This window comes from Chenopodium album, chromosome 23 (assembly GCF_948465745.1).
Source record: "Chenopodium album chromosome 23, dcCheAlbu1.1, whole genome shotgun sequence".
NCBI classification, from domain to species: Eukaryota; Viridiplantae; Streptophyta; class Magnoliopsida; order Caryophyllales; family Amaranthaceae; genus Chenopodium; species Chenopodium album.
In genome coordinates, this window is record NC_137856.1 from 37444457 (window position 1) to 37468310 (window position 23854).

The 23854-nt window shown below is 33.5% G+C and overlaps 4 protein-coding genes across 4 annotated transcripts; 3 read left to right on the forward strand and 1 right to left on the reverse strand.

Annotated features, from left to right (window-relative positions):
* Positions 1-4413: 4413 nt before the first annotated feature.
* LOC145609645 (uncharacterized) lies at positions 4414-6947 on the forward strand. The gene is made up of 5 exons (XM_081665097.1): positions 4414-4491; positions 5577-5723; positions 5901-5951; positions 6083-6245; positions 6351-6947. Exons 2-5 carry the CDS (start codon positions 5616-5618, stop codon positions 6806-6808), a joined length of 780 nt encoding a protein of 259 aa, XP_081521223.1. The 5' UTR covers positions 4414-4491; positions 5577-5615; the 3' UTR covers positions 6809-6947.
* A 4814-nt stretch (positions 6948-11761) lies between these two features.
* LOC145609308 (uncharacterized) lies at positions 11762-12704 on the forward strand. Its single transcript, XM_081664821.1, has 2 exons — positions 11762-11935; positions 12418-12704. The coding sequence occupies exons 1-2, from the start codon at positions 11783-11785 to the stop codon at positions 12640-12642; spliced, it is 378 nt and encodes a 125-aa protein (XP_081520947.1). The 5' UTR covers positions 11762-11782; the 3' UTR covers positions 12643-12704.
* Positions 12705-13585: 881 nt separating this feature from the next.
* LOC145608911 (large ribosomal subunit protein eL24) lies at positions 13586-15738 on the reverse strand. Its single transcript, XM_081664496.1, has 5 exons — positions 15656-15738; positions 14561-14636; positions 14359-14460; positions 14018-14166; positions 13586-13893 (listed from the first exon to the last, which is right to left on the reverse strand). Exons 1-5 carry the CDS (start codon positions 15664-15666, stop codon positions 13743-13745), a joined length of 489 nt encoding a protein of 162 aa, XP_081520622.1. The 5' UTR covers positions 15667-15738; the 3' UTR covers positions 13586-13742.
* Positions 15739-16894: 1156 nt separating this feature from the next.
* On the forward strand, positions 16895-23594 carry LOC145609025 (protein phosphatase inhibitor 2-like). The gene is made up of 5 exons (XM_081664599.1): positions 16895-17038; positions 20580-20651; positions 21947-22065; positions 22595-22771; positions 23161-23594. The coding sequence occupies exons 2-5, from the start codon at positions 20647-20649 to the stop codon at positions 23202-23204; spliced, it is 345 nt and encodes a 114-aa protein (XP_081520725.1). The 5' UTR covers positions 16895-17038; positions 20580-20646; the 3' UTR covers positions 23205-23594.
* Positions 23595-23854: the final 260 nt, after the last annotated feature.

Consider the following 23854-nt stretch of genomic DNA (forward strand, 5'->3'; position numbering starts at 1 on the left):
ATGCTGTTACACATATTTCTACTCCAACAGGGCCTAATCCGCTTCATAATTAATCCGGGTTTTTTCGAATTTTGTTGCAGTTTTATAGAAATTTTTTATCAGTTTTAGTTCTAATTAAGTATGTTAATAGTGTATACAATACATGCCAATTTGTTATATGAATATATGGTTTAAAAATTTGGTGTTGAAATATTTATATATATTTGGTATTCTGACATATTTTTACCATGAGTTTTTGGTTCTGTACTTTTGTATAGATGAAAAGTTCATTACTTGATCTGAGTTTATGTGTGAACATGAAATTGAGAGTAATACTATTGTCATTGGATTCAGAATAAGTTTTAGGTGATTTCGGCCATTGGCTAAAACAATCATTATAATGTTGATTGAATAGAATAAGTAGATTGATAGCGCGTTGACTGATCTGTTTGACAAAATAAATTAAAAATGAACAAGATAATACATTAGTTGGAACTTGGAAATTGTTTGGTTGATACATAAAAGTAATAAGATATTCGGTTTTTCCAATAAAAGTATAGTAGACAATTGTTCAATTGAGAAATACTTGAGTTTTGTATAGCAAGTACAACTTCTTGAGACGCCGTGAACTATTTTTCCAAAATAAAAATATCTCATAAATTTTTTTTATTCGGTTATCCTTGAGACCTGAGGTAAATCAAATAATTAAAGTAAATATGTATAAGTCAATTTTAACTCTCTCATGATTATTTAGTGCGAAACAAAATAATCATGTGAGAGTTAAAATTCTAATATTATATTTTTCGCAATATAAACACATCTATATTGTATCACGGATTTATAATTTTACCAATGACTTGTTTAACTACTCGTATTTAATAATCTAACATTTTAAAATAGCAAAATTTATATAAAGCCAACTTCTTACAACCAACCAAAAACTTTGTATGAAATTCAACAAGCTAAGCAAGCTCTAGGTATGATATACGAGTACTTCAGTACTAAGTACTCCTAGATAAGAAGCCAATTTTAATGCTCAATCTTGTCGTTTAGCAAGCATTTTATGTTGATTAGACTTGATTTATAATAATACAAGGTTGTTATAGCAGTTTTCAAGCTTAATTCGGTGTTAATTTATGTATATAGATATACCAAACACTGCACGTACATTAATTAGCTTGACATTCATCATATAACTCTTAACTAACCATCTTATTAAATTATCTACAACAACTGCCAGGCACCAACACGTATGTACTCTTGACATCGTCAAATTAAACTTTGTCTAAATTAGCATGCATGAACTTAATCATTTAATTTAACGGATAATTAGGATTAGCCAACTAACACCAATGCTTAAGTTAGGATATACTCATATTAATTATATACTTAAAAAAATGCTGAATAAGGGTTTTAGAAAGAGTACTTGAAAAAATTGCGACATCAATTCGGTCATTCATATTCATATACTATAAGATATTAAGACATGAGATGTCATCATCTTCATGTTCCTTTTTAATACGGTATGTAAATTGGAGTAGCATGGTAAATGGTCCCAAATGTTTTTGTGTTTTAATAACACCACCCTCCCACAACAAAAAATTAAAAAATCACTTTTTTTGGCACATACAAAAATAATATCATCTCTTTGCCCCGAATTGATAATTACACATAGGGGGGCTTAGAAAAGTTAATTACTTGTTACATATTGTAGATTTAAGTTATATAGCTAGTAATCGTGTGAATTTGTGTGTGAACGGAAACAACAAGTACACAATACAACTATAATGTATGTATAATCAAATTGTAGAATCGTGTACTTTAATATTTGTGTCATGAGACTATCTAGTGTCTACCATACAAAGTGGAAAAAGATGATGATCAAATTTATGCTAAAAGTCAAAACGTGATAGATTTTCAAGAACAGATGGAGTATGCTTTAACGATATATTACGAATTAAATAATGTACCATAGAAAGAGAAAAAAATTAATCTCGATCGATCAAACTGAAAATATATAAATGTATATATAACCCTAGCTTGAGAATTTTGTTCACATAAAGGACTTTCAATTTTTTGAACATGTCAAAAATGAACTGGCCAGGCATGTTTTTGTGGGCAACTAAAAATGTTAAAACCCAATTCTTGACCAAATAATTAATGGTGATTAAACATATAAAGTCAGCCATTTGCATGATGAGAAAAACTTAAATAATTGATTAGTAGCCTCCAAGAAAACATCAATAATGCACGTACCTTATGATATGATTATATGATATGGTTAGTTCTTCATTTAATTAATACTTACACTACGTGTACTAATAATGCATGATTTCAAAATAAAGCTTTGACAACCAAACTTAACAAATCTTACGATTATATAACACTATAACAGCCCACAAAAACAAAACCATGCATTAATTTGATCTGCAAATCTTCCCCTTTTCTAAAAACACATTCTCTTTCATTTCAAATTGAGTTTTTCCTCCATGATTAAACAAAACACTTCATTACTCGTTCTTTACACGTTAACATGCATACTAACATTGCTTCTGCAATTCTGTGATGGCAGCCGTGTTAATTTCATGAACGGCGAGGACAGATTGTATACATTACATAGGAGATCAATACCAGGAGGTTCTCCTAATCCAATTCAAAATCGTTAAGGCTAGCTCATGATCATCGTGTTTATCGAAGATTGTACAATAAGTTTCAAGGGATAGGATGAAATTCGCATTGGTGTCTTTGTTTAACGATGTAATATGGTTGATTTAGCTGTATATTTAATTTTGTTTTCATAATCTTCTGCAATGGGGGTGTTACAAATTTTGGCTGATGATTTGCCCTACATACCTTATTATATATATGTATAGATAGATATGCATGCTCAGGTGTGTATATATATATAGTTAGTTCTTTTCACCTTAAAGATTCTTTTGTATGTACAAGATTATAGAGTTAAAAATTTAAACTTCTTATTGCTCAGGTTGTTCTATTAATTATATCATGCTTAATTTCTTTGTAAGTTAATTACTTTGTGATGGTACTTTTTTTTTTTTTTTTTGGAGAGGGTTGCAAACTTGAAAGACTTAAATGGATACGACTTTATAAAAAAAATAAACATCACGCTAATAATATATTGTATTTTTAAACAGGGGCGGAGCCCCATTAATGAAGGTGTGTGGACGGGTTCATTTGAACCCACAAACGCTATGTCTACACAAAAACCATATTGTGGAATAATGCAACTTCAATTTTCAAGATTTAAATGATACAAGTAAGACATAAGGTCCTACTCCTAACTGTAGGTGCTATTGTGGCTGAACTAGGGAACTATATGAGCATATGCAAATGTTGAAATGGCCTGCTATTCTTGCCAGACAATAACAACTTAATGTTCAAATTAATTAATAATGAATGTGTTTTGATAAACAACTAACACCCTTAATATGTTCAAACATTGTGAGCCACACAAGACTTAGAACATTTATATCATATTGTATTATTATTGTTGTTGTATAGTTACTTGTGTCCTGAGTCTCCTGACAATATATTGTACCAACCTACCTAACAAAAAAAAAAGGTTTCATAAGAACAAACTACTCTCTTTGCAAATTTGAACAACAAAGGATAATGCAAAGATGTTACACCACTCATTTTAGTAATGTACTAAGTGCATGTATGAATTTCTAAATGAGCATGTTGCAATATATACTTAAGTATACAGGAGTATAGAGGGTTGTTGATGGAGCTTACGAGGAGGACAAGTAGAACAATTGTTGTACTTTCACCGATGACGGATCTAGAATACTAAGCTTGAATTGGAAGGGCACTTAGTGAATAATTATGCAAACATAGCTATTTATACATCAATAGAATATAATTTAAACCAATAAAAGAAACTTAAAGTATTTTTAGTGGGGCCCGTGCCACCCAGGCACCCACATAGATCCGACAGTGCTTTCACACATGTACATTTGTTGAATGTTCAATCACAGTCGTTGTATAACATTATTGCGTGTTAGACGACCAATCCAACTCAATCAAAAACTTAAACTGATGTATGAAGCCCTAAATTGTCTTCTATATCTATCATTGCAGCCTTTATTTTGTTAAAAATTTTCAATTTATTTACAAGTTTGTCATCATTGATATACCAACTATGTAAACAATTGATATTAATTACCGGTATATCTTTCCATAAATCCCCTGTTTACGAGCAAACTGAATAATTAATCATACGCCAACATAACAATTCACATACATAACCTATGTAGAAACCGACCCAAGTAAGCAAAAATGGTAAGATATGACACGTTTTGGGAAGGCGTAAGAAGGATGACAATTGGCAAAGAAGACACAAACTTTGGCGAGACGACCAAATAGAAGAGTAAAAAAAAAAAAAAAAAAAAAAGGGGAGGAACACAAGCGAGAAAGAAGGTGAAAAAGATAGTGGAAGAACGATGCTCTTGTCTTTCCTCGGAACTTAAACTCTTAAACAAAACAATTCAAGTAAGATTGTGTGTTTCTTTCAGTTTCTATCGTGTTAGTGTAACAACTTTGCTACCATCCACGTGGGACTTCAACCCTCTTGGTGTTCTACAAAACTCTTCTATTTTTCTGTGACTTTTCATATATTACTTTATATTATAATTTTATAACATAATTATAATAATACTAATAAAGTGAGTGAACTAAAGAGAGTGAGTGAGTAAGTAAGTGAGTAAGTGAGTGAGTGAAGTAAGTGAGTGGAAAGTGTATGTGATCACTCTATGTTGAGATTTTAGCGGTGCTCCCTAAGTTTTGGGTAGAGTTGCATAAAAGTGGGCAAATTTTTTTGATAATTAAGGTTAATTATCTAAGAAATAATAGGGGAGAAATTATGGGAGAGCAAATTAGGGCTGAAGATTGGCTACCTGAAGGATGGAAGATTGAGATCAGAGTTAGGAAAAGTGGCAAAAAAGATAGAGTATAATTCTTTATCTTAATCTTCTTTTTTTATTTCTCTTAATTATTCACACTTTCATTGCTTAATTTTAATGCATTGGTTATTAATGATGTTTTTTTTTTTTTTTTTTTTTTTTTCCATTCTATTCAATGTGTTTGTTCTGTGTTTGATAATAGTGTGCTTTAACTCTTCTATTTTCAAGAAATAGTAGATGCATGTAGTATAATACTCTGTATCTCTGTTTTGCTTATGATATCATTAATTCTTCATGTAGGAAACTTTTTATTTTGTACTTCGTATAATGGATTGATACGTAATTACGGCCTCACAGGGTGTTTTAGGGATTCAACGGACTCATAAGGGTATTTTAGTAAAGAAAACATATATGAAGTACGGAGTATTTATTTTTACGGGTTTATTGGGGTTGTGATATCGATCAATGTTACTACTAGATAAAACTTCTTTTAATTCTTGATGTTAATGTAGGATGTGCTTGTAATATAGTTTTAGAATTAGCATATTAATCTACCTTGAAATCATCTCCTACACTACTGCTACACATGCTAGCTATTAGATATGTCTTACAAGTTCATTCATTATGCTTTTATTAACTAAGTTTGAACTCTGAAGTAATGTTTTTCATTTTCAGTACTATACTGATCCTGTAAATGGATATATATTCCGGTCTATGAAGGACATTGACCGGTATCTTCTATCGGGAAAGTTAGGGAAACATGTAACCAAGAACAAACCAAAGGACAGTGAAGACGCGAATTTTGATTTTATTCAGCATACTGTAAGTATATACAGTTTTAATCAACAGCTACCAAGTTTAGAATGAAACATCTTTTATGATTGTGATTTGACTAGTTTCTATAACTTTAACATTGTTGTGAACTAAATCAATTTTCTGTTGATGTGAAATGAATTGAATCAACTCACCCATTGTTTTGATTCATTGCTGTTGAGAAAGGATGAACCAAAAAAGAAGAAATCGATCGAGTCAAATAATGGAGATACGAAGGTAGAATCCTCCCTTATAAAACTTAATTCTAGTGTACTACATCCTACTATAACCTATATTATGCCTCATTTATTTCTACATTCCAATATTGAAAACTTGTTATGTTATGTTTAACTGCTGCTCGAAAACAGAAGAGAGCCAGGAATGAATCCAAGGGAGGAAAAACCGGAGCTGAAAATCCAACGGAGACAGTGGAGAAAACAATCAGTAAACCTTTGAGAGGAGGGAGGAGTTGTAGATCAACTAAGAAGAAAAGAGAATCAACTTCTTTCTTTATACTTGATCCAGATCAATGTAAGTAGTTCAAGGTGAAAACTAAAGAAATGTATCAGCTACAAGTTGTGCAGATAAGAATTGAATCGTCGATAAAAATGTTGAATGTTAGATTGGTTGTTGTAGGTGAAGATAGCAGTGCTGTCAGCATTCCAAATATATCAGAAATCATAGACTCGATGCTTAAGGAAAAGGAAAATCCTAAGACTGTCTATCTTTCTGCGCCGGCCATAGGATCCCTTCTTGGAGAAAAACTGTCTGAAACCAGGACTAATAACAGCAATAAGAAGCCTAAGTTTGCTGTCAACATTTGCAAAGACAATGTTACAAGTTCCAATAAGTTGTCTTGTACAGGTATATCATCTGAGCTCAAAGTAAAGAAAGAGGATATGGAGTCGAAAAGCATTCCAAGACCGTATCAGGATCAAGAGCCATCTGCAGTAGATCAGAAGTGTGACAGAATGATCACTGATAGTAAGGCTAAGGAGGGTCCTGAAAGTCCTCTTTTTGCTGATTTGTTCGAGGATCCATGTATCGATTTTGCTATTAAAACTCTTACAGGCACCAGTGCGTTTGGCGTGTAAGAGGACTTGTTCGTGTTGCTTAATCGACAGAAACTTGCTAAAACATAGGTACATACCTTAGAATGTGAAGATAGATGCAAGGAAGAGCTTGCATTTAGAAAGAATAGGGTTCTTCTTAGAACTTGTGACAAACTCTCTTTCTTCCACCCTCCCTTTTTATTTCTTGTATTGACAATATATCAGCAACAATGTATGTTGTATAGATATATCTAATGTCAGGTGTATGTTTAAGTCTCCTGTAAACTTGATTTCCTTAATTGGTCATTAACATATGAAGTTACTCCGTATTTCATTTTTAAGATCAATGATTTTATATCAAACAAATAATTTTGATCATAGACATACTCTTAATATTCATGGGGTACCTACACCTATATTATGGAAAACAAGGTTAGCGATGCACAGGGCCGTCTCAAACATTTTTGGGGCCCTGTTCTAACCTTAAAAATTAGGCCCTAATCTAAAGTAAAAAAAAAAATATATATATTAAAAATTATTTCAATTTTTTTTTCTTTTTTTTTGCAAAATCGGTATTTCAGTAGTATTTGTTTTTAGGAGAAATCGATATTTTAATATAAACCATTTTGTAGTACAAAATTTTGGTATACAGAGGGTCTGATAGGAATCTTTTTCCACAACTTCTAAGTCCAGATGATTAAAAATTTAAATCCCATTGCTGCAACTCACAATTAGGGAGTACCCACTTCAAAAATTTCTTAATCTCCACCTTCAAAAATCGTAAATTGCCAATATTAATTAATTAGTTAATAGAAAACCTGAATATTTATGAAATTGTAATTATAAAAAAAAAATTAAAAATTATAACACTTAAACAGATAAAGTATGATGAATTTTAATTTTTTTTTTTTTCTGTTCTCACAATAAATTTTTATTTGTTATGGAAGAAGATATGAGATAGAAAATTTGAAAGGAAATATATAGAAGTGAATTAAGTTGTTTAATTGTGGAAAACATGAAATCAATTCCTCCCTTAAAACTAATTCTTGAGAAAATCTCTTCATAACCGTTGTGATTGATAGAGGAAGGCAAAAAATGCTTAATTGAAAAACTGATGATTTGAGTAAAACAAGAAATTAATGACAAAATAAAATTGAATGAAGGAAGATGAATGATTTTAAGATTTTCAACAAAACTGAGAGCATATTACGAGGAGAAGAATCTGGGAATTTGAGTTAATGAAAGAGTAAATGAAGGGAGGTGGAGGAATATGGAAGATCACGTGAGCAAAGTCAGACAATTTTTTTTTTATTATAAGCTTAAGTATTGGGCTCCCTAAAATGGGCCCTTAACATTTCGGGGCCCTGTGCTAAGGGTCTGGTTGCACAGGCCCTTAGCCGGCCCTGGTGATGCATCTTGTATGCTAAAAAATGCTAAGTATGGGATTAAGACAAGTCACAAAGCCTAGGTGTTAGGATGTTGGATGGTACAAGGGGCTTTGTGGCATGTGCACAAGACATGTGCACCCAAGGACAAGGCATACCGGGCAATATTTACGACTCCCAAGGCCCTTAAGACATGATGATTAAGGATGAATGATATGTTTTCGGGCACTGTTTATGACTCCCAAGACCCTTTGGGAACTCTTGGAAGTACTTGGATGCATAATCTCGATGGGTGAAAAAGTGATATACGGATGGAAAATATGAAAGCTATAATATACGAAATCGGAGCAGTTTAATTAGGAGGTGTCAGGACCCGGTGTCAGAAGTTCACGGAACATTACAGGATGCATCCTGGGGTCAGATAATATTGTTTCGACCCATATATGACCATTGTCCGGCTACATACAAGCCACGTGAAAGCTTATAGCCAAAACAAGAGGTGTGTACGAAAACAAGTAAAATGATCGTTCTAAGGCATATTGGATGGTTCCACCCACCCAATTGGACTCCCGGGGGGTATTAGGGACCATGGTAAACATCTCGGCAATTTTTATTTTCGGGCGAAAAATAGTCCAAAAATTCCAAAATTGAAGGCTATAATTCACGCTTTTGGAGGAATTTTTGATGTTACGGGGCCCGGTGGTGAAAAGTCTTGAGACCGTAGGGGATACATCTTAGGGTCATATAATGTCGTTTGAAACCATATATGACAATTATATGTTGTCAAAAATGTCCGTGGTAGGCTTCAGTTCACAAAATCGGTGCAAGTTTCGAACGGGTAAATTGACTGTTTTAAGGCATATTGGATGGTTACACCCACCCAATTGGACTCCCGGGGGGTATTAGGAACCATGGTAAACATCTCGGCAATTTTTATTTTCGGGCGAAAAAAGGTCCAAAAAATTCCAAAATTGAAGGCTATAATCCATGCTTTTTGAGGAATTTTTGAGGTTACGGGGCCCGGTGGCGAAAAGTCTTGAGACCATAGGGGATACATCTTAGGGTAATATAATACCGTTTGGAACCATATATGACCATTATATATTGTCAAAAATGTCCGTGGTAGGCTTCAGTTCACGAAATCGATGCAAGTTTCGAACGAGTAAATTGACCGTTTTAAGGCATATTGGATGGTTCCACCCACCCAATTTGGTATTAGGGACCATGGTAAACATCTCGGCAATTTTTATTTCCGGGCGAAAAAAGGTCAAAAAAATTCCAAAATTGAAGGCTATTATCCACGCTTTTTGAGGAATTTTTGAGGTTACGGGACCCGGTGGCGACAGGTCGTGAGACCCTAGGGGATACATCTTAGGGTCATATAATGTCGTTTGGAACCATATATGACCATTATATGTTGTCATAAATGTCCGTGGTAGGCTTGAGTTTAGGAAATCGGTGCAAATTTGAAACGGGTAAATTGTCTGTTTAAAGGCATATTGAATTGTTGCACCCACTCAAATAGACTCCCGGAGTGTATTAGGGTCCATGATAAGCATCTCGGCAGTTTTATTTCCGGGTCAAATAAGTGGAAAATTGTCCAAAATTGAAGGCTATAGTACACTATTTCGTATCAATTATTGACATTTTTTCAAAAAATGAACCGAATGTGTTGGATGACTTCTGGGGTCATATAAGGAGGTTTGAAACCATAAGAGACTGATATAGATGTCCATAAAGTACCAACAATGAGTTTTGACTCTATTTTGAAATTCATGAAATATAATGATGTCATATAAGTATAATAATGTGATGTGATGATGTCATATAAGTGTATTGAAGTGATGTGACTTGATTATAATGATATCATCAATGTATATAAAAAGTGATGTGACTTCACTATAATGATGTCATATTATGTAAATAAATTTTTAATGATGTGATGTCATAATATGACATGAGTTGACAATAATGATGTCATAATAGTGATGTGATTTGACGATAGTAATCGAAATGAACACATTGTATGATATGATGATTGATTGATTTGACAATAGTGACTATTCATTGTTACTATTCACATGTTGATTTGACAATAGTGACTATTCATTATTACTATTCACATGTGTGTTGATTGATATGATGTGTGATGTGTGATGTGTAATATTGAGTAGCTTGATATATTTGAACAAACTATTCATGTTTGTAATGTTAAGTATCATATTTTATCTCATATAAACAATCACCAACAACCCAAACTGTCCCCCAACCACCCTGTTTTGGGGTCAAGTGTTAAGTCAAGCTACACCTAAATGAAATTAATTTTAGGGCATGTTCGACAATAGCTTTTAGTGGTTTGACTAAATTTTTTAAAAAATATATGAGTGTTTGACAATGTAGTGGTTGGAGTAGTGTTTAATGATAGCGGTAGCTTTTATCAATAGTTGATTAGCTTTTAAAGATTAAAGGTAGCTATTGAAAATTTAATCTATAGTTTTAAAGAAAAAATATTGATTTTTATATGTAACAGCTAATCAACCATTATTTTATCAAACCTTCATACCTTACCTTCACAGCTATATTTTTCCAAACACGACCTTAATCTATACTTCTATACTTAGTATTTAAAAACTATAACCAGGAAACTAAGAAAGACACATGTCCTCATCCATTCTATTACACTTCTCTAACCATAGTGCCACATGTCATCTTACACTATTAATTTTTTATTGCACCAATTTTTTTAATTCTTTCATTAAACTTATACTTAATCCTTCATACACACTTCATCTCTCCCCTTTAATTCAACCGTTTCCTATTCTCTCTTTAATTTTAGCCCTTTCACCTTCTATTTAAGCCTCCTTTTCGATTAAAGTTCCATAATTTTAATTTCTTTAATCATGTTTCCGATTACATATTATACCCTATAATGACTTACTGATATTTCTTCATTTATTTCTCAATACAATTTTATATGAATAACCCGTGCATTGCACGGGCCAGAAGGCTAGTTATCTTAAATAAATCAATAAATCATCCATTTGCTCGTACTTCAAGTTAGTTCTCGTGGACCAAGCTAGGAGAAATGGGACCAAGTTGTCAAACTTACCCATCACAAGACTACCAAATTTCAATGTAGCGATTGCATCATATGACAATATAACTCTCTCTCACAGCCTTTACACATTTGGGGTGAAATCCTTAGAGCCCAAACCTAGCCCAAAAACCAAAAATATTGAGTATACGACACCGTTTAAGTTCTGTTCCAAGTACAAAAGCGCGCGAAATAAGATTATTCCAGGCAACTCAACTGTTCTTGTGGCCGCCTCTTCATCGCCGCAAATATTCTTCCTCCGTCGCCGGATTTCGTCGCCACCGTAGTTACCACCATATCTTCCGATTATCTGGTAAGATTTCTATGCTTTCTTTTGAACTTGTTGTTCTTCCCATTTCCAGCATCAAAAGATCTACAAAAATTTGATGCGAATTTTGATTAATTTGTTTTATAATGAATTTCAAATTGATTGTGAATTTATTATTGTCTGAATTATTGTTGGGTTTATAAGTTATAAACTGGGGTAATTGCTTTTTTATTTTATTTTTTTTGAAGGTTATACTGGTAAAAAGCAAAATGGGGCCAATACAGGTGAAATGTAGCTGTGGTGAACACAATTGCCAAGAATGGGCTGTTATTGAGTTGCAAGGTGTTATTGAAGCTCAACCTCAATTCCAAGATTGTCTTCAAAACCTCGAAATCGGACGACTTTGCCGTCCTTCATCTCAGGTATTGTATTGTTTTCGACAAATTTGATGTTGTTTAACAATCACGTGTGTTATGATAAGATGTTCGGAAAAAGTTGTTACTTTTACGTTTGAAAGGATAGAAATGACAGAACTATTTTAAATACTACCTCCGTTACATATTATTTGCAACGATTTGACATAAAGTAGAGAGGGAAAATGTCTAATCGTTGCAAATAATATGTAACGGAGGTAGTAGGTCATTTTCTATAACTCTTTACTCTTTAGTTGTCATGACTCGTAAAGTGAGTGTTTCGGAAGAATGTACTTTGTAACAATTAATTTCGCATGCCAATTGGAAACCATTGAGGCCTAACATTTCAACTTTCATGTTTGTTGTTTGAAGTGTTTGTGTGACATTATTGTTTGGTACATACTCATTGTTCAATTTGTACTAGTGTGAGGTGTGACACAGTGAGTCAGTGACATCGAATTTTGGATGTTGATTTATATTGTATCCTGCAGGAGACATACACCTTTACAATTGGGTACCATGAGCTAACTGGATCAAAGATGAAGCTGAAGAAGCCACTTTTAGTATTGAAGAAGGTAAAGCATTCTGATGAAGAGCAAAGCATAAGCTCCAAATCATCACCCGCAGTGGAGTTGGATGTGATCGGAATCATTAGGCATAAGATTCTGTTCAAGACTAGGCCGAAAGCCCTCATATCTAGCAGCAAGAAGGTTTAGCATGATCACTTGGCATTATAAAATGCAGTGTTTGATTTCACAACAATGTAATGGTTTGTTTATGTTTCCTATTTGTGGGATAAGTTTTTCATTGTATAACAGGGTACTGATAATGTAATGAATTTTATGTGACATGAGTGAAATCTTTCTTATACGTATTCAAAGATTCTGATGACTTACATTTACAATTAATGTAAATGACACTTAGGTTCACTCCTGTCTCCTGGTGTATCGACTTTGCATAATAATGCAAGGAAATTGCACGATGTCGTCTCGCCACCAGTAGAGATGCTGGATTGCTGGTAGACATTATGCAGAAGAAGTATACCCTTTTCAGCTTTGGTTCATTTTAAAGACAAAATGAAACCAATATACATACACTGATCCTCAATAGTCATGTTGAATTTGTGTTAGACAACAATAAATCCCTGCATCAATTGGCATTGGCTTTGTTGCAGCTATTCTGCATCAATCAGCATTAGTATTATTGCAGCCATCTGTCCTGTAAGTCCTAATTCAGGCCAGACCAACAAGCTAATGACATTTCATCCCCCCCAAAATGCCTAATTAAGGTCACGGCCATGCCAACAACTTAATAACATGCACCACAAGGCACAAACTAAATCATCTTGCGTTGAAGACTTGAAGTATGTACTGTGGACTGTGGTAAAGTGTCAAATAAACGACTGTAGATCAAGTGAACCAGAATGCCTTAGTTGCTTTTCATGCAGCCAAGATGCAACAAATTACCTATTATGCGTATTAGTTGAGATTCAACAAATTAAGTTTCGTGTCTACACCATGAAGTTCAAGTAACCTTGCAACTAACAAGCACCTCAGCAAGCAAAAGGGCAATACTGAGGACAGTCCCTTGTGTGGGAACATGAAATCATTTGAAAGGAAAACTAAAACTAGTCATATTAGGGAACACCGTGACATCGCTCAAAGTAGAATATAAATCTTTCATAACCGAAAAAAATCTGGAGATAACATAGACATCTGTAGCGATTAATAAACGTCTACTGCCAAACATATTAAAACAACTCAAAATTGCACTGTTCTCAAACTCAACCCAAAGCTAACTAGGTAAGATGAATTGTTTATCGCTTTCCACCTCCACCTCCAAGCTTGGGGCCTTTAGGTCCAGCACCCTTGGATGCACCCTTTCCTGAGACCTTCTGGGACTTAACCACCTCAGCTTTCTTTGCCCTCTTTTCGTCTTTAGTTTTCTTGATTCTTTCCTTGATTTCACTATAAAACCAAAAAAAATGGAAGGTCATGACATGCTCAAATGGGCGTCAAGTTTATTGGTTACAAGTAAACAGTAAACTTGGTAATTCAATGACACTTAGAGTTACACAAGAGTAAAACTAACCGAAGAGCAGCCTCTCTGGCAGCATCTCTAACTTCGGGCTTCTCAGTTCTCTTCTTCTGGATGACTTCCAAAGTAGCACCAACAATAGACCTTGAGTAAGGCTTCTTGGTGGCTCTTCTCCTCTTCTTCACAGCTTCAGCAGAAATATCCTGCAAAATAATTAAAAGACCAAAACTTGATGAGCATCAAAATAAATGTAGATAACAGACAGTACAGGGCATATACTTGAACCTAACATTAGGTGCACAAAATATAAAAGTACAAAGAAATGGGAGAAAGAGGAGAATAGCAACCAACTAAAAGTACAAAGAAATGGGAGAAAGAGGAGAATAGCAACCAACCTTCTTGTGCTGCTTTCGGTACACAGCAGTCCAGCAAAGCTTTGCTGGCTTGAGACGGTTGTGGAAATACCTCTTACATTTGGAGTTAACAAAGAGGAAAACCTAGATTTGCCGAATCATATCACTAGTAAGTTGACCAGTTTCTAGCAAAAAGCCCACCAAGATAACAAGTTATAAACAAAAAAAATACAACTTATCGTACCTGTGAATCTCCACGAACAAATCTGATACCCCTACCTGGATATATCTTGGCGCCGCTGAATCGGCATAGCTCAGTCCTGCAATGCAAAGGATAAGAAGCAGATTCAATATACATCCATCAAAGAAGCTATACAGAGCAACAAGGTCTCTCGTTTTTTAATAATGATGCAACAAAGATATAAAACATACTTCAAGAATCGAATCTAAGCAAATTAAAATATCATAGCCAGCATCCATAATTATGAGACACAATAGAGTGTAATTGTAGATCAATAAAATCGATTTCTCTCTCATATCACACATTCTAGATTACTAAGATCATTTACTCTCATAGTAGACGACTAAATTATAACGTTCCTCAGTCATCCCTGACACAAATTGATCTCCAGTTATTGCATAAAACTGTAGAGCGCCTCAATCATAATGCCAATGATTCACTATGATCAAACCCTATATGTGAAAGCTCAACAACAAAGTAGAGCCAAGGTAATTCGAGCCGGGGTAAAGCGAATGTTCAAAACACAACATAGAGAACATGGTTGCAAAAGTCCAATCAAAACATAAAGACAAGCAAATTACATTCCCTAATTATCATCTCAAGCTAATCAAAGAATACAATAGTTTTCTCAACAGCATGAACATAACAAGCAAACCATGTATAACAATTAAATTACATTCTCACTACTCAGAAATAGTTTTGTCAATCTCATTTCACATCTTACAGTGAAATGACAATCTAACAATGACATAATTCATTAAATTACCAAAATCATTAACAATTAAAAGGGGGAAAAACACTAACTTTCTAGTTTGAGAAGCTCAGATTAAGTGACATATTATAGTCCAATTCACATCTTCAACCTCAAAAATCAAATCAAACGAATAGATGCAAAACTCAAACTCATACTTTTGTACCAAATTAACAGATTAATATGATGAATTTGATGATAACATTAACAGATTACACAGCACGAATTCGTAGCAAATTAAATCAAAGTACCATAAATCACAGATCAATTAACAGCAGAAACTTACAAATTTGATACAGAGAAAGAGGGATTAACGCAGGGAAGAAGGAGAGGAGAGAGAAAATTACTTGAGAACCATGGTTGATGACGATGTTGTTGGTGCTGCCGCTGGGAAATCGCCGCTGTGGTTGCAGAAACCCTAAAGAGAAAATATATTGATGGTTTGGAAATGATAAGTGGTTATAAGGCAAAAACCCTAATTCTTTTTTGGGCTTCAATTTGTGGGCTTTAGGTGAGGTTCTTGGGCTTTGCGTTTTTATTTTCAACCACTGTGCAACCTAATTTGGTCTCTGGACCTACCCACAATTCTTTTTTTCTTTCCTTTTTTTAAAAAAAATTAAAAATGAAAATCAAGAGGGTTCGTTTGGTATCACTGTATTTTTCTGTTTTTTGGTTTTTTGTTTTTTAAAAGTATATTATATATGTCACATAATGAATCAAAAATTATTTAGACTTATTAAAATCATGATAATTTTGAAAATTGACAACAAAAAAGTGGAAACACTTTTTTCTTGTTTCCTGTTTTTGGTTTTTAGTTTTCAGAAAAAACTGAAAACTGAAAACAAAAAATGATGCCAAACAAGCCCGACATCCTAAGTTGTTTTGTTTATTATTTTTTTTTTTTTACTTTGAGTAAACTATTGGAGTAGCTCTCATTGAAGCAATTGTAGTACTTTCGGTATAAATATATATATTTGTAGGTGTTCAGTAAGTATAAAGACTTCAATCGGTCACATGATAAACTAGGTATTGTAAGAATTTAGGTTGTGTAGTTTCATATGAAAAAAATAATAATACTCCGTAATAAATAAATAGCCAATTATGGGAAGATCTAAGCTATCAAATATGCTAATTGTAGTAATCTAAAAAAATGCTAATTAAGAGCCAAGTTGAAAGCATTTGCTTTAATTATGGGCTAAAAACAATCACAGGTTCACTCACAAAACTTTAACAAACTTCAAACATTTTCTTAATATTGTGTTTTTAGATTCTTATACAAATTCATTGATATAAAACAAAGATATATTAATGATTTAAATCTCGTCTTATAATAATTGTGAGTGACATTTTATCATTCAATCTTATTTTTATTGATTATTGATAAATTATGTTATTGTATAGTACACGTAATTGTTTTTTGCAATTTAAGACACATTCTAAAATATATTTCAATGGTTAAGTTTTTTTTTAATTAATCCTTGAGATAAAAAAAATAAAAAATAAAAAAAATAAAAAAAAAAAAACAAGTAATGATGGGTCAAATCAGTGTTACGGGTGAATTTATCCATTCGGGTCAACTCTAAAAAGTCTAGAAGAGTCGGTTTAAGGCAAACGTAGAAAATCAGAGAAATAACACCAATTTTCTCTCTCTTCTTCCTCCTTACTCCTTACCCAACAATCCAATGAATATCCACTTTTTTTGTTAATTAGCTTACGGGTCAGAGATTCAGGTAAATCCCATTGTTTTATTTCTTAATATAATTCTGGGTATTAATTATGCCATTAAATAAAAAGTTAAATTTATGAGAAAATGGTACGAGTATTGATTGAGCAGTGAAGATGACTCGATATATGTGCAAGGTTTGTTATTTGGATCGATTTAATTGCATGAACAACTTTATCTGAAAATTTATGTAATTTTAATTGTGCCAATTTTGTTTGTTTTGTAATTCAGCTGATGGGTTTCATTGGTTTTTGTTGGTTATTTGATCTGTTAGTTAAAACACGACTCTTGATTTGGAAAATATGACAAAATTGCGTTAATTAATTGTGTGAGAAGTGTAATAATGCTCTTGAATTAATTGGGGTTTTCTGGGGTTAAGCTTTTATCTGCAGATGTGTGAAATTTGGTTTTGTATGATTTCTGAAGTTTGGTGATACGGAGTATATGTTTGTAGGATGTGTTGTTGGCTGGTTAAGATTTAATTGCAGTTAAAAATGGGAGATTGGTTGCTAATGCTAATGCTCTTCATAAAGCTGGTTAAGATAGCGCCTTTTTGGACTACGATTTAGACGCTTGGGTGTGATGCTGCACTGTTTTTGTCCTAGTAATTATTCCCTTGTTACATAGCAATTGTGTAATAGTGAAGTTTTAAAGAAAGACATGGAGTTGAGGAAAATAGATTCAAAAGTTGAATCATTATCTGTTTTTGATGGGTAGCAACCCTTATACTCACTTAGAATATGTTTGGTATAGTGTTTTTAAGAGGATGAAATGGAATTAATTATTTGTTCCATCACCCAGTGTTTGGTATGAGAGGTAGGGTAACACACTCTAATTCATAAAAGTTCTATTACCACCATTTGTTACCCCTCCCAACCCTATGGTAACAAAAGTATATCGCTCCTTAATCCTAAATTTGATACGAGTGATTCCTTTTCTTAGGTATACCAAACAACTAATAATGGTAACAATTAACATTACCCATTTACCCATTCCTCTTCTTATATGTTTCCATTCCATTTCATTTCCTAGATTCATACTAAAAATTCACCCTAGTAACTTCCTATAGGGGTGGGTGTGTGGGTGTCGGTGGTTGCAGGGATGGTGGAAGTGGTGGTAGGAGAGTTGTTGATGGTAGGGCTCAAGGCTGTCTCAAGGAATATCTTTTTACATAACTTTATATCACCATTCAGCAATTATGCTGTACATTTGCATGACATCCTCTAGGTTGTGGTGATCCTAGTAGATGCGGGGCTTTAAGTTTGTAAACAAAGACATCTTTTGTTAATATCTATACTTAGAACCCTTTCTTGTTTTCAGATTTTCTTTGCTGGCCTTAAGAGGATTTAAAATGCCAGTTTAATGTTTTCATAGTTCATTTTATCTGTCTTAGATTAGATAACAGTATTCTTTGGATATCTCCATTGTTATATATTGTATCATGTAACTATGGCCTTGTTTGGCAATTGGCTGTTGGCTGCTGGCTGTTCCTCTTGGCTTGTTTGACCAGCTGTATGTATTGGCTTTTTATGTTAGCTGTTTGACTGTTGGCTGTTAAAAATATGTTTGGTAAAATTGGTTATTGGCTGTTGGCTGTTTAGGGCTAAAATTACCTTCGAGGGCATTGATATGTTTTATTATCTTTCTAACAACAATAATGATTTTTTTTTTTAAACTTTTACTACCAAGTAGTATCACCGCTACTCCCTATTTTTTTTTATAAATAATAAATTCTTTTTTATTTTTTATTTTTTTTTTGTTTGTTTTGTAAATAGGATTATTATTTACTACTACTACTAACACTTTTCACTGTTACTTCGTATTTTTTTTTCATAATAATTTTTTTTTATTTTGTTGATTATTATTATTATTATTATTATTATTATTATTATTATTATTATTATTATTATTATTATTATTATTATTATTATTATTATTATTATTATTTTTCTCACATGTAAAATACTGCTTACAAAATTTCAATAATACAATCCAAAATAAATAATAGAACATAGGTACGGAGTAGTAACTTAGAAAAAATAAATCATAAGAATGCATATTAATAATCTAATATTGTCTTCTGACTCGCTTGGCTCGTCTAGTTTCCATCAAGCTAGCAGCAATGTTGTCACGAACAATTGTCATCTCCCTAGTTGATGATTCTTGAACACATTGAGGGACATTAGTTTCATTGGACCAAGTTATTCGATTTACATTCACCAATTCTTGGATTTCTCCATCATTTATCCTCTCCCCTATGTGATTACTTTTGCTTTTCTTTGGGGCCATCTAAACAAGTTAGTAAAAACATTATTACGTGGCTATTTCAGCTCATATACTACATAGCATAATGAAAAACCAAAATTGTGATACGAAAGATGTAAATAACAACTACATATAACAAGATAATTAAGTATAGAATAGCAAGTTTTAAAACTCAAACTCTTAAAATTATACTCACAAGGACAGGGCATATGAAAAATGTAAATTGCAAATTCATTCCTAAAAGATATAAATTGCAAATTCAATGTTCTAATACATGTTAGCAACTACTGTACAAATTAATTTTGTATAATTAAATTTTGGGTGAAAAGGGTGATAGTAGTAAATCTAAGCAGCAAACACTAATAAAGACGTCATTTTGCTTCCTCTTCATTATGCTCATGCATTAAGCTAGTTGGGATCTCACTTTTTGATGAGATTTTTTTTTTTTTTCAATTTTTTTTTTTTTTTATAAAAAACAAATCAGAACCCATACATTTACAAATTGAGATCTCAACAAATTTGTTTTAACTAACCAATAAGGCTTCTTATTAAATTCTTCCCCAATTAAAAGATAATTAAAGAGCTTCATGGTAAATTATTCTACCTCAAATTCAAATTAAATGAGCATTTTCTACAGATCTAAAAAACTTAATAACCACAAAAATAAAAATAAAAATAAAAATAAGAATAAGTAACCAAGTAATGTAGTCATGCAGATGCCGGAGCTTGATTATGAATTTATACTCCGCCGCTCCCGACGCTCTAGTGAAAGTGATACCTTCACCCAAACTTCTCCCAACTTCTCTCTGTAGTATAGTAGCAGTATAGTGGGTAATTTGGTTTTTGGAGAGAGAAAGGTAATTGAGATGAAAATGATAATAGGTGTCATGAGGGATAAAAATGTAATTGTTATCATTTAAGCCAAAAGCCAACCCAAAAAAGCTACTCTCACTAGCTTTTGGCTTTTGGCGGAAAAGCTGGCTTTTTAGCCAACCAAAAAGCCAATTAACCAAACACAAATTTTGGCTGTTTGACCACTTCCAAAAGCCAAAAGCCAAAAGCTATACAAAAAGCCATCAAAAAGCTACTTACCAAACAACCCCTATGACTTGTTTGAGTTGTTTTTTCTGCCATTTGTAGTTTATAATCGAAGTTTTTTTTTTATTCTACATTTTTGCTTTCATCTCTTAGCCCTAAGGCATTGTTTGAGTAAATTGGAGACAAAACCCCCGTGCGGCGTTAGGTTTTCTATGTTTATAATTAGTGTTCTCTTTGTCCTTCAGTGTACCTGCTTTGCTCTGCATTATATTGACATTTCAAGAAGATTGATATTTTGGACTTCGTCGAGTAATGAAGTATGTCTTTTCCACTCCTCCTTGCTTTCAGATTAAATGCTTCTGAGATGATTGTTGTTTATTATTAAAATTTGATAAAGGATATTGATTTATCATCCTCATACCTCATTCCAATTGCTGATACTGTATATTGGTTTTCTGGTTAGCATCTGTAGTTCTGTCTGTCCATGGACCATGGCCTATATTCTTTAGTTCTGTGCAGGGGGGTTTCATAAGAAAATTATAACCTTTGGTAGGTTAATGGGAGATTTTGGATCCATCATCTGGCACATTTGCTTTCCTACAGTATTTTTCATCTTGTAGTTCTGGTAATGACTTAGTTTCTACTGTGCCCTGCACAGATTAAGGGATTGAGACAGATACTAACCAATGTTATCATAGGTAGTTGTATATTTGGGAAGGGTTTAGAGGCCCTAATTCTTCCTGACCTATTGACAAGAACTCTCCCTTCTCCCAATCTCATGGCCTACTTTCTATCTTGCTTTGTGCAGGTTAAGGGATTAGGAGGAAAAGATGTGAAAATTAAGAAAGATCTTAACTTTCATATTTTCATAAATTGGATTAGTATTTAACATGCTCCCCTGTGTTTCTGCTGTCATCATCTCTGTTCCTATGTATTTGCGTTATTATAATTTACAACATTGTTGTGACTCTTGTGAGTCTATTTTACCCCATGGTATGTGCAAGTGATGAATAGAAGGGAGAAAACGGCAGACAACTAGAATAAGACTTAGTTCCTTCTTGAATTACCATACTCTCTTCACCACCCACCCCATGCATGTGTTCTGTTACTATTTACAATATTACTGTGAGTCTTAAAGGTCTTGAGGTATGAAAGTGAGTAGTAGCTTCATTTTAGGTGATTGGTGTAAAGGCCATGTGATGTGAAAAATCGGCAATTTAGGGAATTCTGAGATGAAATGATTCTTTGGACTCGAAATAATATCATAGATAACTGCTCCATTCTTTAGTTTTGAAATCTGTTTTTTAGTAATTCACTTGTTGCTGTCTATACTTTCTGTGTTTTTGGGCAGGTTTCTAACATATTTTTTTGCGTGTCAAAATATCTTCTTCAACACTTTTAGTTTTGCACTGTTTATATACTTACTTTGATCGCCAATCTTTAAAGATAAATATGGTCAAAGTTGTGTATTGACAGCATGCTAGTCAAAGTGTTGCATTTTTTTTTTAAAAAAAAATAACAGCTAAAGATTGGTGATTCAAAAAACTAATGCAGAATCTTCATTCAAGTGTATGTAAGAATCTAATCATTTTGTTGTATGTGCTCTTATCAGGAACAGAGGACGTGTAAGGTGGGATGAAGCTAATTTGGGAGACATTGAGAAAAATAAACCTGTTAGGCAAAAGATCACTGAGCCAAAGACACCCTATCACCCAATGATTGAAGATGATGGTAAGTCATCTAAATTTGATTCTCACAAGTGTGTCTGTATCCACATATTTTGCGCATTCACTTTTGGAGTTAAACATCATGTTTTGACTCGGGATTTTTTTTACCTTATACTGTTGGATTGTATATGGTAAAAGCAATGGGATATCTTGTTTCTCTATGCATGAGACTAATAGCTAAACTCTGGTATCTATTACTCCCTCGTGCTACCTGTTTTGGTATCTAAGTATCACTCATTGTACACGTGATACATGCTATGTATATGCCTTCTACTGAATGCACAGTGTAACAGCTGCGCCGCCTTCCTTTTTATCAAACGGGTGCAAACAGTATTTTCTTACTCTAATAGTAAGTTGATGCAGCTGCTCAAGCATACCATAAAAGATTTCCTCTTGCTTAAGTGTTTCTGCGTCATATTGTTTCTTAGAAAGGGTTCAGGGAGTTTTTTTTTTTTTTTTCCTTCCTGAAACGGATCTTGTTTCTTTATGTTGCTGGATTTTTAACCTGTTCTGTTTATTTCTTACTTGTTTAGGTTCTTTGTCTCCTATCCGAAGTGCCTTTGATGAGTGTATTGAGGAGGCTGAACGTGCTGAAGCTATACGTGATGCTTTGAATGATGTTGCTTCTTCTAGTAGCAAGAGATCTCATCGACATGGTGGCTGGACTTCATCAGAGGATGAGGGAGATGCTATGGAGCAGGATGATGAAGGTATTGTTTCTGGTTCATTCTCTCCTGTGAGGAGAGGGGGGGGGGGGATCTAACTTGAGTCTGCTGATAGTGGCTTCATCGAAGAACTCCTACTGTAAGAAAAGGCATGTCCCAGTATTATAAGTAGTCCATACTATGTAATACCAGTTGCATTTTTGAATTGCATTTCTGATAAGATTACAAGTAAAAAGTATGGTGAGAGAAGGTTATTAGTCCAAGTATGGCTTGGATGGGCAGGAATGAATGGGTGTCTTCAACTAGTTTTTTTTTCTTTTGCATGAAAATGGTATGAGCTGGCTGTAACCATGTATGTACTGTGTCTTGCAACTTCTTAACACTGGAAGGCAGTCCACTGTTTCAATCTGAAATTTTATTTTCTGTACTGTCAGATTCTGATTCTGAGAGGAGTTTGAGCTTCAAAGAGCACAGATGAGCCCATTATGACGAGTTTCTGAAAGTGAAGGAGCTTCGACGCAAGGGTTCTTTTGCTGAGGAAGAATCTGATGAGGATGGAAACATTGACATCAAGAATGACTCATCGTCATTGAGTCCTGCAGTGAAAGCCATTGCCATACATGAAGGCAAGCCTGGTGCAAATGGTGTATAGGAGCTGCAAGAATTAGTCAAGTTAATGCAGTTTTGTGCTCTGGTTAAATAGTTTACTGTTGTTGATGCAATGGTGCTGTACATAGACCACTTGTAATACCTCTTTTGTCGGATATATGTTCCTAAGAAGGGATGTTTCCTTTTTCTTCTATGTACTGATAGTCTGATACACAAATTATGACAGTCCAATGTTTTTATTGTCATTTGGTTCTAATTTTGTTTTTGGTATTAATGTAATGAATGGGTATAATTTTAGATATCTTTGAAAAAAAATACACTTCGTATTAGCTGCAAGTTTTTTTAGCTGTAACCCCTTTTTATAATTCATTAAGATGACTGTTCTCTTTTGGCCTTTTACCCCTCAAAAGCTTCTACAAGCAGGAAAACTCTCGAAAACTGGAAATTTTCTCCTAACTGTAGGTCTTTTGGTGCATTACTACATACGTATATAATTCACAATTAAGGTGAAGGTGAGAG

Coding starts and splice junctions, on each gene's coding strand:
- LOC145608911 (XM_081664496.1), bottom strand. Junction 14,461..14,560: donor TTGTTCGTGGAGATTCACAG/GTACGATAAGTT, acceptor CGGCAAATCTAG/GTTTTCCTCTTTGTTAACTC. Junction 14,167..14,358: donor ACCGAAAGCAGCACAAGAAG/GTTGGTTGCTAT, acceptor ATTATTTTGCAG/GATATTTCTGCTGAAGCTGT.
- LOC145609308 (XM_081664821.1), top strand. CDS start 11,783: ATGGGGCCAATACAGGTGAAATGTAGCTGTGGTGAACACAATTGCCAA. Junction 11,936..12,417: donor TTTGCCGTCCTTCATCTCAG/GTATTGTATTGT, acceptor TGTATCCTGCAG/GAGACATACACCTTTACAAT.
- LOC145609025 (XM_081664599.1), top strand. Junction 22,066..22,594: donor CCCAATGATTGAAGATGATG/GTAAGTCATCTA, acceptor TTACTTGTTTAG/GTTCTTTGTCTCCTATCCGA. Junction 22,772..23,160: donor TATGGAGCAGGATGATGAAG/GTATTGTTTCTG, acceptor CTGTACTGTCAG/ATTCTGATTCTGAGAGGAGT.
- LOC145609645 (XM_081665097.1), top strand. CDS start 5,616: ATGAAGGACATTGACCGGTATCTTCTATCGGGAAAGTTAGGGAAACAT. Junction 5,724..5,900: donor TTGATTTTATTCAGCATACT/GTAAGTATATAC, acceptor CTGTTGAGAAAG/GATGAACCAAAAAAGAAGAA. Junction 6,246..6,350: donor TATACTTGATCCAGATCAAT/GTAAGTAGTTCA, acceptor TGGTTGTTGTAG/GTGAAGATAGCAGTGCTGTC.